This window comes from Amblyraja radiata, chromosome 32, assembly GCF_010909765.2.
Source record: "Amblyraja radiata isolate CabotCenter1 chromosome 32, sAmbRad1.1.pri, whole genome shotgun sequence".
NCBI lineage: Eukaryota > Metazoa > Chordata > Chondrichthyes > Rajiformes > Rajidae > Amblyraja > Amblyraja radiata.
The window spans coordinates 12,577,622-12,592,232 of NC_045987.1; the positions used below are offsets into that span (position 1 = coordinate 12,577,622).

Below are 14,611 nucleotides of genomic sequence, written 5' to 3' on the forward strand. Positions count from 1 at the left end.
CTGGTTTCATACGTTGGGTCCTATATTAAGGGATGTTCATGTTGTTGGTGCCAGGACCTCCCCCTCCCCCCTTGGTTACTGAGAACACTCTGGTATATTGGCCTTGCATTTGGCCTCTCATTCACTCTGTCCACTAGCCCTGCCACGGGTCAACACTGAAGATATTGAACCCCATGTGTAGTCCATGGGGAAACGGTCCTAAACGCAAAGATTGATCTAGAACAAAGAGATATGTTCCGGTTCCTGAGCAAAAATAAACAGCATCTGTGGAGGTTAAAAAGACAAACTGTCTACGTGCGGTGCCAACGTCAGATGAAACGTCGTCTGTCCATTTCCCTCCACAGATGCTGCCTGACCCGCTGAGTTCTTCCAGCACATTGTGTTTTGCTCAACATTCCAGCGTCTATGTTCCAGTTCTAATCTCGCCATGTTGTGTTGCGCCTTGTAGCAGTGAAGTACTTTTTTTTCAATGTAATCACCGTTGCATTGACAGCAATTTGTGTTCCAAATGGTATCACAAAATAATAAAGGACTATTAATCCCATAGAGTCATGTCTCACGGAAACAGAGCCTTCGGCCCAACTCACCCATGTCCACTGAGATGTCCCATCTAAGTTGGTCCCATTTGGCCCATATTCCTTTCAACCTTTCCTACCCATGCATCTGTCTGAATGTCTATTAAATCTTGTTGTTGTTCCCCCACTGGCAGCTCATTCCATATATCCGCCGCCCCCTGCTGAAAAAGTTATCCCCCCCCCAGGTTCCTATTGAATCCTTCCCCTCTCATCTGAAACCTATACCCTCTAGTTCTTGATTTCCCCTACCCTGGGAATATGAATCAGTGCATTTACCCTATCCCTTAAAACAAATATTTTCCGAAATGTTGATTAATTTTGAACGCAGGGGAATGTAGCCTCCGCTCTTCATTAATGGTGTTTTTATGTCTCCCCGAGATGGCAGATTGTTGAGAATCAGCTTCTGGATAGGATTTGGCTTCATTTCAAAAGTTATGATGGACTGGTGTGTGTGGACTGTACCCATCTACCACTTCCCAGGCTTTGCCTTGGCCCCGCCTCTTTTCCAGCTTTCTCCACCCCCCATCACCCCCCATTCCGATCCGCCTGAAGAATGGTCCCGGCCCTAAGCGCCATCTGTCCACTCCCTCCGCAGATGCTGCCTGACCCCGCTGAGCTCCAGTGTGGTTCTTCCACTGCTTCCAACTATCCCCTGATGAGAGGGGTCAAGTGGATCTGAAAGTCAGTGAGCTGTGGGGGTTATTCTTGCTGTCTGTGCAGATTCTGTGGATGGAGGGCACTTTAATCAATTTGTTGGCTCCAGGTGCAGAAAGTGCGTGGTTGCCACGGCAGCCATTGACGTAAGCCCCAGGTGGGTGGGATCTTCGTGGCCAAGACAATGATCCTGGGCAAATTGATGGAGTTTTTTGGGGGGTTTTTCCCCACACATTACAGCTCCCCACAGCCTTGCCTGAGAGCATGGATAAGGATGAGGGGCAGGGATCTGGGAGAATGGAGTTCAGCAAAATGTAGGGGATTGGACCTTATTGATTGTGAACTTTCCATCTCTGGAGATGAACCCTGTTAACCCGTGACTGGGCTCTGCAGAGCTTGAGGTGAATGCCCAGAGCAGTGATGTCAGCAGGGGCAGGGACCACACGGTTGTGGCCCTAGACCTCGTGTCGGGGACTGAGAGAACACACACTCTCTGGTCCAAAGGTTTCATCAACTCGCGGAAGGGTTGATGAGACTTTTGGTCGGCGTAAGACCAGTTGCCCCTTGCAGATCCCTCCCAGATTTTAGGTCCATATTTCTTGCTGAATATATTGGTTCCAACTTAGTGCCAGCTCCCTGCACAAGCTCTGTAGGGAGCTCCACACTGCTGGACCCACAGAAGGAACGGCCAGTGGCCCCACTTCCTCATGGAACATGTGTTCAGAAGTTCCAGGAGCGGAATTGGGCCAATTGGCCCATCTTGTCTACTCCACCGTTCAATCATGGCTGATCTATCTCTCTCTCTCTCTCTCTCACTCCCTCCCAGCCCCATTCTCCTGCCTTCGCCCCATAACCCCTGACACCCGTTCTAGAATAAAGAATCTATCAATGTCTGTCTTAAAAATATCAATTGACGGCCTCTACAGCTGCCTAGGATCCTACCTAACCCTAATGCAAAGGATAGACTCATAAAGCTGGAGTAACTGGGTAGTTACTGGGTAGGATAGTGTTAATGTGCGGGGATCGCTGGTCGGCGCTGACTCGGTGGGCCGAAGGGCCTGTTTCTGTGCTGTATCTCTAAACTAAACTAAGCTAAAAGGATGAATGATAAAAGATGGAAATTGAGCTTAGAAGTTGGGATGTTATGTTACAGATTGGAGTATTGTGTTCAATTTCACATCAAGAAGAAGTCACTATCTTCGGTTTAAACCAGCAGTTCCTCCCTACACATCGCTCTAATGTAAACCAGCCAGATGGCGTATGCAAGAAGCCACTGCTAACCCTAATGCTGTATCTTTCTTTCAATCAAGCATTCAAACTGTTGCTGCTCAAAGTGTGGTGTCAGTATTTCAGTCCTGCAAAGACTTAACTGGATGTGGAAAGAGCAGCAGCAACAGCAGGAGTGTGGCAGCAGAGGGCGCCCCTGAGCATCTGTTCTGCACAGGAGTTCACCTTCATCCCCTGCACAAGGGCTGAACTGAGCAGGAAGCAAAGGGGCTGGAGAGCTCACAAATAACTGGGTGAAATAACTTCCCAAGATAGCATCACGATTCAGACATGCCCAAAAGTGCTTGAGCATATGCTGGAGACTGGGCACAAAGAGGTGGCTCTCTGGTGCAAGTTTATGGTCAACGGATTGCTGCTTTTATTTTAAATTGGCCCTTTCACCAGCCTGGTGATAGTGTAGGCACCTTGTAGTGTCGGACATTTGTACGTAGCAAGCTCCAACTAGCATTAGCACCAGCAGCAGCGTGATGAAGACACGAGTAGTTACCTGCTCCCCATACACTCAGGGCAAATTACAGGGGCTAATTCAGCCCACCAATTCCACGGCAACTATTGATCACACAACTCAAACTTTCTCATACACTCCATACACACTAGGGGCAATTTACAGAGTCTAATGAGTCTTTAAACCCACACATCTTTGGGACGTGGAGGGAAACCGGAGCACCTGGAGACAAACCACACAGTCACAGAGAGAACATTAAACTCCACACATTCCACACCGGAGGTCAGGATTGATCCCAGTCTCTGGCTGTGAGGCAGCAGCTCTCTTACTTTTTAAATTTTTCTCATATTTTATTCTATGTTTTCAAAGTCCATCACATTAGTTGCACTGACTCCACAGCTATCATCTTGATGTTTCGTTAAATAAATAGGAAGCCTGTGAATGAATGACTATACCTGGCAGCACCATGTTACAGCTCAGGTCAGTGTGTTATTGAGAGGGTTGAATGGGCATGTTCTGTGGGTCGCCAGACCCATGCAGACTGCGCCATGAGAACTAACACTGTAGATTGAAAGCATTGTCATCAGGAGGTTAATGGAGAGAGACACAAGGAACCGCAGATGCTGGAAACTTGAGCAAAACACAAAGTGCTGGAGAACGTGGGCAACATCTGTGGAGGGAATGGACCGAGGGCGATTCACGTCAGGACGATCCCGACTTGAAAAGTTATCTGCCTGGAGAAAGGTCCTGACCCGAAGCATCGTTTGTTCCTCCCTTCCCAGATGCTGCCTGAACCATGGAGTTCCTCCAGCACTGTGTGTCTTAACAAACATAGTGGTGGGAGATTCCTCTAATTCAACGCGATTCATGGAATTATTTGGTTTTACTTTCTGTGATCTTCATGGCTGGATTAAATGTTGCCTTTGTATTCATTTACTCTCATACATTTTCTGCATCATCCCTTCCAACCTTCTGCAAAACTTCCTGGATCTACGTTCGTAGACCAGCGAAAAGTAGAGCATAGAAAGAGGCCCTTTGGCCCTTAAATTCAGTGCCAAACGTTGATGTCAAGACACCGCAATCTCATCTATTACACATGTTCCACACCTCCTCATCCCCAGCATATCCATTGAATCCATTCAAATCGATCCTTGGGTTCAGAAAGGTTGAGGTGCCAACACGCATTGCTGAGGCTCTTTGCTTCCCCTCCCAATTTTAATACTGAGGTTGGGTCTGTGAGGAAGTGCTGAGGGGTGCAGTCCAGGTAAGCACACTGCTGTTTCTGTCTCGGGACCAACACTGATCCTTTACCATGCATTCAGAAGTTGGGGTCAGACTTGGTGTGTACCGTCCCTGCACATCACCCCCTCCCCCCCCCCCCCCCCCCCCCCCCCCCCCCCCCACTATGAGTCCGACCACCATCTCGCTCGTTCGTGCCTCCGAGGCTGCTTTTGGAGGACCCTCCATGGAGTGTTTGAGACTATGGGGTGATCTAATAGAGATGTACAAAATCATGAGGGGAATAGATAGGGTGATTGTACGGAGTCTTTTAGCAGCGGTGGGGGAATCACGAACCAGAGAACGTAGGTGGAAAGTGAGTGAAGAAGGATTTAGTAGGAACCTGAGGGGCAACTATTACACTCTGAGGATAATAGGTTTATGGATCGAGCTACCAGAGGAGGTACAATAACAGCATCTAAAAGACACTTGGACAGGTAGATTGATAGGAAAGGCTTAGAGGGATATAGGGCAATGCTGGTAAATGGGGCTAGCTTAGTTGGGGCATCTGATCAGCATGGACGACATGGGCTGAAGGGCCTGTTTCCGTGTTGTGTTACAGTACCTACCTGCCTCAACTACCCTCTCTGTCTCTGGCAGTTTATTCCATATACCCACCCTCCCTCCGTGTGAAAGCGTTGATGCTCGGGTTCCTACTAAATCTTTCCCCTCTCACCGTAAACTTATGCCTACGACTGCCGCTGGTTTGCCAGTATACCCAGTGCACCTGACTCCGAGCATCCACCCCGGCTCCGTTACAGCAAAGGCAGGGAGGAGCCCGGGTGCGAAGGACTGGATTTTCAATGTGGATATTCAGCAGCGGTGTCACCTCGCTTTCTCTCTGTTCGCTTCAGAGGCGGCCAGTGAGGAGTGGTTACAGACGACCGACAAGACCAGGCGACCATGGACCTCACCTGTCCAGGTGAGTAACCGCTGGCATTACCTGGGCTGCCACCTGCAGCCAACCCTTGTACTTGTGCAGAGAGACAGGCTCACCCCATGGCTGGTCATCCCTCCCACCGGGAACCCTGTTTAGTAAAGCAGACCATGCCCAGAAAGAAACAAAGGACTTCTCGGGAGTCTCGAAGACAGACACAAAATGTTGGAGTAACTCAGTGGGACAGGCAGTGTTTCTGGAGAGAAGGGATGGGTGACGTTTCGGGACGTGCCCTTCTTCAGACTGACTTCAGCTTCTCGGGAGCCCTTTCCGTTTGCCCGCTGGTGAAATGTTTCTGAAAGGTTGCCGGTCTTGTGGCGCAGCGGTAGAGTTGCTGCCTTACAGCGTCAGAGACCCGGGTTCGATCCTGACTGCAGGTGCTGTCTGTGCGGAGTTTGTACGCCTTCCCCGTGACCTACGAGGGTTTTCTCCGAGATTAGAGCTTTCCACCCACACTCCAAAAGACGTACAGGTTTGTAGGCTAATTGGCTTGGTAAAATTGTAAATTGCCCGTAGTGTGTGTGTAGGATAGTGTTAATGTGCGGGGATCGCTGGTCGGCGCGGACTCGGTGGGCCGAAGGGCCTGTTTCTGTGCTGTATCTCTAAACTAAACTAAGCTAAAAGGATGAATGATAAAAGATGGAAATTGAGCTTAGAAGTTGGGATGTTATGTTACAGATTGGAGTATTGTGTTCAATTTTACTCGCCCTGCTTCAGAAAAAGGTGCCACTAAGCTGGAAGGAGCGGAGAGAAGATTCACGAGGTTGTTGCCAAGACTCCCGGGGGTGTGGGGAGAGGGGAGGGGAGTGCCTGCACTATAAGGGGATATTGGGCAGGCTAGGACTTTATTCCTTGGAGCACAAGAGGCTGAGGGGGTGATCTTATAGAGGTGTATAAATTCATGAGGGGAATACATACAGTAAATGTACAGAATCTTTTCCCCAGGGTAGGGGAAATCATCTAGAGGGCATAGATTTAGTTGGGAGGGGAAAGATTTAATAGGAACCTGAGCGTTAACTTTTTTACACAAGAGGGTGGTGAGTATATCGTGGAGTTGCCAGAATAGGTAGTTAGGGCAGGTACTAGAACAGCACTAAAAAGACTCTTGGACAAGTACATGGATAGGGAAGGTTTAGATGGATTTGGGTCAAATATGGGCAAAGGTGATGCTCGGGTTCCGACTAAATCTTTCCCCTGTCACCTTAAACGTATGCCAATGACTGGTTTCCCATGTGCTTAGATGGGGCATCTTGGTCGGTGTGGGCGAGTTAGGCCGAGGGGCCTGATTCTGTGCTGTAGAACTCTATGACACCCATGACAACTCGCACACAGCAAACCCCCCGAGATCCCACGCAACACAGTCTCCATTTAAGTTCACTGCAGTGAATGAAATGCCTCTGACATGGAGTCACCGTTCTATCTCGGAAGCCGTGCAGTCACTCTGTACACGGTGAACTTCTGTGAACAGCAATGATTCAGTACAGCAAACCTCCACAAAGATCTGGGACACTTTAAGGTGGACGGGCAGATTTCCTACAGCACTTGAAGTCATTCCAAGTCAAAATCCAACCCATTTACATAGTCAGAGAGTGATACAGCACGGATCATGCCCTTCGGCCCAACTCATCCACGCCGAGCAAGATGCCCCATCTAAGCTGGTCCCATACGCCCCATTTCACTATTCTGCAATAGTTCACATGTACAAAGACCCAGTTGAGAACTGGAGAGGGAGATATATGATTCACAAGGTCACCCCTTTAAACTCTTTGCCTCAACTTTCTGCCGATTCACCGCTGAGCATGGGTATCGGTTCCGAGTGCCTACTATGTTCCTTCCCTCTGGCGCTAACAGGAACTTTTGACTTTTGTTTATTCTTTCGTGTTTTTGTGTATGCTCAGTGTCAGATATCAGTCTCCAGACAACGAGGCACCCACAAACAAAACATCTTTGTATTTGACCAGACTCCCATGATTTGTTTACAGTTTCCCTTGCTGAAATATGCATTTAGAGCCATAACGTTGCACAGCACGGAAACAGGCCCTTCTGCCCACCTTGTCCATGCTGGCCAAGTTGGCATGTTGGGCTCATCCTATTGCCTGCAGTTAGCTCCCTTCCTTCTAAACCCGATCCTATCCATGTAGAAACAATAGCAACAATAACATTCTTACTTGTTGCAGTTTTACAGTCACATTATCAACACAACAAATAGTAATATAATAAATGATCAGTTATACTTGGTAAACCAGACCGTAATAATATAAGCCAAAGTAGGTAGCATAATCTTGGTGGTACAAAGTCCATAGTGGTTGGGTGCGGAGGTAGGGTCGTGTTCAGTATTGTGCTTCAAGAGCCTGACGGTTGCTGGGAAGAAGCTGTTCTTGAACCTGGAGGTCATTGTTTCCAGGCTCCTGATGGTCGCAGCGAGATGAGAGTGTGGCTGGGGTGCTGTGGGCCTTTGGTGATAATTGCTGCCTCCTTGAGGCAGTGCTTCCTGAAGACCCCTCTGATGGTGGAGAGGTCAGGATCCGTGATGGACTGGGCAATGTCAACATATCTCTGCAGCCTCCTTCATTTTTGGGCATGCAAGTTACCGAACCAGGCCGCGATGCAACCAACCAGTACGATCTGCACCGGTAAAAGTTCAACAGCGTATATTCGGTGACCTACCGAATCTCCTCAGACTTCTGAAGAAGTACTTCTCCATTGCTCCGTCATTAGCGCATTGGTTCATTCGTCATGCCCTGCAAACCCTTGATCGTCACATACTCTTCCATTTATGAATAGAAGACAGAAGTCTGCCACAGATTGATTGAGGAGTGTGTGTAGGAAAGAATTGCAGATGCTGGTAGGCACAAAAATCGAAGGTAGGCACAAAAAGCTGGAGTAACTCAGCGGGTGAGGCAGCATCTCTGGAGAGAAGGAATGGGCGACGTTTCGGGTCTGAGGAAGGGTCTCGAACCGAAACATCGTCCATTCCTTCTCTCCAGAGATGCTGCCTCACCCGCTGAGTTAATCCAGAAATTTGTGTGTACCTTTGATTGAGGAGCATGTGTCCTGTCCCTGAAACCTGTGATATTCCATCTTCAGCCAACACTATTCAGTAATTTTACAGTTGATGATCATCCTGCTGTTGTTGGAACTGGCCATGAACATATGAAGAAGGGTTTCAGCCCGAAACGTTGCCTCTTTCCTTCGCTCCATAGATGCTGCCTCACCCGCTGAGTTTCTCCAACATTTTTGTCTACCTTCGATTTTCCAGCATCTGCAGTTCCTTCCTAAACATGAACATATGGGGTTGCTGGTTTTCTGTTGTTGACAGCGCTACAACTTTGAGAGCTTCTTGGGCCCAAGGGTGGAGATCAGTCCAATAGAAGTTCCAGCCTCTTGTTCCAAGGGTGTTGGAGACCCCCACAGTGATCTGAAGTGGGGGTGTTCAAAAGGGAACTGCAGATGCTGGAATATCGAAGGTACACACAATTGCTGGGGAAACTCAGCGGGTGCAGCAGCATCTATGGAGCGAAGGAAATAGGCGACGTTTCGGGCCGAAACCCTTCTTCAGACTGATGGGGGGTGGGGAAAGAAAGAAGGAAAAGGGGAGGAGGAGGAGGAGCCCGAGGGCGGGCGGATGGGAGGGTGGGAGGATGGGTGTTGGGGGTGTTGGGAGGGTGGGGGTGTTGGGAGTGAAGTGGCATTATATACCATCACCTGTACTGTGGTCAGCTGGCCTTTCGCCCTCTGTTCGTGCTTTGACAGATGAGTCACAACCCATGGATCTGCTTTCAGAACCGTGTGACACATGAACCAGCTGTTGCCTTCATTCGCTGCTGATTTAGGAAGTAACACAATCAGTTTTGCTGGAACCCTGAGCCTGAGGGAATGCATGTTCTTCATTCAGCTCCCAACCTGACTGCCTCCAACCTCAGTCCAAAAATAGCAGATGGTAAATGTCAGAATGCCCTCTGATCGATGCACTCACCAAGCGGGAGAGATTCCTCCTGTAACATTTAGAGCACTGTGCCCAGTTTTGCACACCCTGCTATAGGAAGGATGCCATGAAACTGGAACGTGTGCAGAGAGGATTGACAAGGATGTTGCCAGGACCCGAGGGCCTGAGCTGTGGGGGAAGGTTGGGCAGGCTGGCTCTTTAATCCTTGGAGCACTTGGAGACTGAGGTGTGATCTTATAGAGGTGTATAAAATCATGAGGGAAATAGAGAGGTGAACGCACAGAGTATTTTACCCAGGATTGAGGAATCACGAACCAGAGGTCACAGGTTTAAGGTGAGAGGGGCAGGATCTAATAAGAACCTGAGGGACAACCTGTTCACACGGAGGATGGTGCGTTATGGAACAAGCTGCCAGTGGAAGTAATTGAGGCAGGTACAGTAACAAAATGTAAAAGATATTTGGACAGATAGATGGATAAGAAGGGTTTAGAGGGATGTAGGCCAAATGTAGGCAAATAGGACGAGCTCAGATGGAGCATCCTAATGAGTGTGGATGAGATGGGCTGAAGGGCCTGCTTCCATGCTTAATTACTGTGAATCTCTATGAACAACCTTTGATCTTCCCATGGTTATAGACAATAGGTGCAGGAGTAGGCCATTCGGCCCTTCGAGCGCACACCGCCATTCACTGTATCATGGCTGATCATCCACAATCAGTACTCCATCCCAGCCTTCTCCCCATATCCCTTCACTCCGCTATCTTTAAGAGCTCTATCTATTTTACACTTGGCCACTTGGCTCAGCTTGCCATGCCGACCTTCCAAGCTGGCCCCATTTGCCTAGATTTGGCCCATATCCAATTCATTGAAGACAGACACAGAAAGCTGGAGTAACTCAGCAGGACCAGGCAGCATCCCTGGAGAGAAGGAATGGGTGATGTTTTGGGTCGAGACCCTTCTTCCAATTCATTGACGCTGATCTGGTCAGCGTTGCTTGCGTTGGGTTCACCGATGGCTCCACAGGTTGGAGCATTGAGTGCCTGAGTTCTATGGCCCAATGCGATTGGTGGTGAGTGTTCGTTGCTCCCCCACAGCCATGTTACCTATCCAATGCCAATTGCTGCCCTGCGGTCTGTCACTGGCAAACTAACATGCTCTTGTGTCTGTTGATGGTGCCATCTTGTGTAGGACACAAAGTGCTGGAGTAACCCAGTGGGCCAGGCAGTATCTGTGGAGGGAATGGATAGGAGATGTTTCGGGGGCCTTCTACATGTGTCTGTGCATCTCCCACTCACAAAACAATCGGAATAGCTGTTGAGTAAGACTAACTATGGTTGTCACATTTAACCACTGAGCGAGATCATTGAACAAGGAGACACGGTGGTGCAGTGGTAGAGCTATTGCCTTATGGTAGCAATGTTACAAAATGTTGAGATTTTAAAAATCAAGTCTGTAATTTATCCCATCAGATAAAGCATAAAAAGAAGTTTAATTTGACACCTAATTCACTTTCATATCTCATGTATTTAAAAAGTTATGGCCAATTTCATACTCGGAAATTAGCATCTTGTTCCCTATTGATTTTCTATGGACGTAACAAAAAAGCTGTGATCGTGGACAGTCAAAAGCCCATAACTTTCTTAAAAATTAAGAGAACTGAATGAAATTTTCAGTTATCATAGATTGAACCATTCTGAAACAAATATAAAATAATCTTACTTGGATGACCTGAAATTAAAGCATATAATTAGTTAGTTACCCAAGTGTAGCTAATTTCAAACTTCAATTACTAGATCTAAACATCTATCCATTTCTTAATAAATGATTAACATTTTTAAAGTGTGCAAATAATATTCATAAATGATTCACAATAAAACATGATTTTTAAATCTCATTTACATTAATTTATAGGCCAAATGGAAGGAATTTAGTGTTCAATTGCTGTAAATTAAAGTCCATTTTAAATCAGCTTTCTAGTGGGATCCTGTGAACGCGCTGGTTTAGAACGTTCACATTGCGCTAGATTTGTGCCCTCAAATGCCCAGAAAAATACTGCGGGATATAATGGGCCCAAAATGAGCTACTCGCAATATTAAACTTTGTATAAAGGGATCTTAAGAAGCCCTTTTTAATGTAAAAATAAGCTACAAACCTTCTGTGGTTTGCTTTATGAGACCCTGCGGTTGCTGGTGGTCGCGGGTTTAGAGATTGATTTTTAAACTACTATAACTATTATCCAAGGCCTTTAAAACTAATAATAGCTTTTGCGACGGGGTCTTCCAGCGATTTTTCGTTAATAATTAACTAGGCTGAACATCTTCGATTTGAACAGCCTAAAGAAAATTGCGTTTTAAACCCGCCCCCCTCTAAACAGCGCCAAAATCGCACACACCCGCAGCGACAGATTTTCAGCGACGCTTCAGGTAGGCTTTGCAACATACCTACTTATGGTGCCAGAGACCCCGGTTGTGACCCATATGGCTGTGGGGAAGTAGCTATTCCTGAACCTGGTCGTTGCAGTCTTCAGGCTCCTGTACCTTCTACCTGAAGGTAGCGGGGAGATGAGTGTGTGGCCAGGATGGTGTGGGTCTTTGATGATACTGCCAGCCTTTTTGAGGCAGCGACTTCGATAAATCACTTGATGGAAGGAAGGTCAGAGCCGATGATGGACTGGGCAGTGTTTACTACTTTTTGTAGTCTCTTCCTCTCCAGGGCGCTCAAGTTGCCGAACCAAGCCACGATGCAACCGGTCAGCATGCTCTCTACTATGCACCTGTAGAAGTTAGAGAGAGTCCTCCTTGACAAACCGACTCTCCATAAACTTCACAGGAAGTAGAGGCGCTGATGAGGTTTCTTGATAATTGCATCAGTGTTCTCGGACCAGGAAAGATCTTCAGAGATGAGCACGCTCAGGAATTTGAAGCTCTTGACCCTTTCAACCATCGACCCGTTGATATAAACGAGACTGTGGGTCCCCATCCTACTCCTTCCAAAGTCCACAGCCTGACGGTTGCTGGGAAGAAGCTGTTCTTGAACCTGGAGATCATTGTTTCCAGGCTCCTGTGCCACCTTCCTGATGGTTGCAGCGAGATGAGAGTGTGGCTGGGGTGCTGTGGGCCTTTGGTGATAATTGCTGCCTCCTTGAGGCAGTGCTTCCTGAAGATCCCTCTGATGGTGGAGCGGTCAGGATCCATGATGGACGGCCAATGTCAACATATCTCTGCAGCCTCCTTCATTTTTGGGCATGCAAGTTACCGAACCAGGCCGCGATGCAACCAACCAGTACGCTCTGCACCGGTAAAAGTTCAACAGCGTATATTCGGTGACCTACCGAATCTCCTCAGACTTCTGAAGAAGTAGTTCTCCATTGCTCCATCAGCATTGGTTCATTCGTCATGCCCTGCAAACTCTTGATCGTCACATACTCTTCCATTTATGAATAGAAAACAGACGTATGCCACAGATTGATTGAGGAGTGTGTGTAGGAAAGAATTGCAGATGCTGGTTAAAATCGAAGGTAGGCACAAAAAGCTGGAGTAACTCAGCGGGTGAGGCAGCATCTCTGGAGAGAAGGAATGGGCGACGTTTCGGGTCTGAGGAAGGATCTCGAACCGAAACGTCGTCCATTCCTTCTCTCCAGAGATGCTGCCTCACCCGCTGAGTTACTCCAGCATTTTGCATGTACCTTCGATTGAGGAGCATGTGTCCTGTCCCTGAAACCTGTGATATTCCATCTTCAGCCAACACTATTCAGTAATTTTACAGTTGATGATCATCCTGCTGTTGTTGGAACTGGCCATGAACATATGAAGAAGGGTTTCGGCCCGAAACGTTGCCTCTTTCCTTCGCTCCATAGATGCTGCCTCACCCACTGAGTTTCTCCAGCATTTTTGTCTACCTTCGATTTTCCAGCATCTGCAGTTCCTTCCTAAACATGAACATATGGGGTTGCTGGTTTTCTGTTGTTGACAGCGCTACAACTTTGAGAGCTTCTTGGACCCAAGGGTGGAGATCAGTCCAATAGAAGCTCCCGCCTCTCGTTCCAAGGGTGTTGGAGACCCCCACAGTGATCTGAAGTGGGGGTGTTGGGAGTGAAGTGGCATCATATACCATCACATGTACTGTGGTCAGCTGGCCTTCCGCCCTCTGTTCGTGCTTTGACAGATGAGTCACGACCCATGGATCTGCTTTCAGAACCCTGTGACACATGAACCAGCTGTTGCCTTCATTCGCTGCTGATTTAGGAAGTAACACAATCAGTTTTGCTGGAACCCTGAGCCTGAGGGAATGCATGTTCTTCATTCAGCTCCCAACCTGACTGCCTCCAACCTCAGTCCAAAAATAGCAGATGGTAAATGTCAGAATGCCCTCTGATCGATGCACTCACCAAGCGGGAGAGATTCCTCCTGTAACATTTAGAGCACTGTGCCCAGTTTTGCACACCCTGCTATAGGAAGGATGCCATGAAACTGGAACGTGTGCAGAGAGGATTGACAAGGATGTTGCCAGGACTCGAGGGCCTGAGCTGTGGGGGAAGATTGTGTCTGGTGGTGAGTGTTTGTTGCTCCTTCGTGCTTGGTCCTGAGTCAGGGAAGCAACAAGGGCGTGATACCCACTGTCCATAAACCTGGATTAGATATAACTCCTGCTCCAAATATGTCTGATTGATGGAGGCGGCTTTGGCTTTGACTCTGATGTTCCCGAGCACGATAATGCCAGTTTTTGAAGGTCCCCTCGTTGAGATTGTCCACATAACTTCTGAACTGGCCTGAAGAGTGATTCCATCCCAGAACCAGGCCAATGTGAGGGATTTCACTGGAATTTAGAAGGGTGAGAGGGGATCTTATAGAAACATGTAAAATTCTTAAGGGATTGGATAGTCTTAGAATGTTGGGGGAGTCCAGAACCAGGGGTCACAGTTTAAGAATAAGGGGTTGGCCATTTATGACTGAGATGTGGAAAAAAAAATTCACCCAGAGAGTTGTGAATCTGTAGAATTCTCTGCCACAGAAGGCTGTGGAGGCCAATTTACTGGATATATTCAAGAAAGAGTTAGATATCGTTCTCAGAGCTAACGGAATCAAGGGATATGGGGATAAAGCAGGAACGGGGTACTGATTTTGGATGATCAGCCATGATCATATTGAAGGGCTGAATGGCCTACTCCTGGACCTATTTTCTATGATCAGGAAATAAATTGTATTCAGGAATTTATTAAGACTTGCCTGAAGATATCTTGGCTTTCCTTAACAAGAGCCCCAGCACTTTAGTTTAGTTTAGAGATACAGCGCGGAAACAGGCCCTTCGGCCCACCAAGTCCGCACTGACCAGCAATCCCCGCGCACTAACACTATCCTACACACACGAGGGTCATTTCACATGTATACAAAGCCAAATAACCTACAAACCTGGACATCTTTGGACTGTGGGAGGAAACCGAAAATCTCGGAGAAAACCCACGCAGGTCACAGTGAGAGCTTACAAACTCTG

At 47.8% G+C, this 14,611-nt stretch overlaps 1 protein-coding gene across 2 annotated transcripts in view; it reads left to right on the plus strand.

The window, feature by feature from the left end:
- The window catches only part of ak1 (adenylate kinase 1), a 107,242-nt gene that overhangs the window by 58,571 nt on the left and 34,060 nt on the right, over positions 1–14,611 (plus strand). For both annotated transcript variants that reach the window (XM_033048908.1, XM_033048909.1), the window contains one exon: positions 5,094–5,161. In XM_033048908.1, coding sequence (XP_032904799.1) covers positions 5,094–5,161 — 68 coding nt within the window. The remainder of the gene's footprint in view (positions 1–5,093; positions 5,162–14,611) is intronic.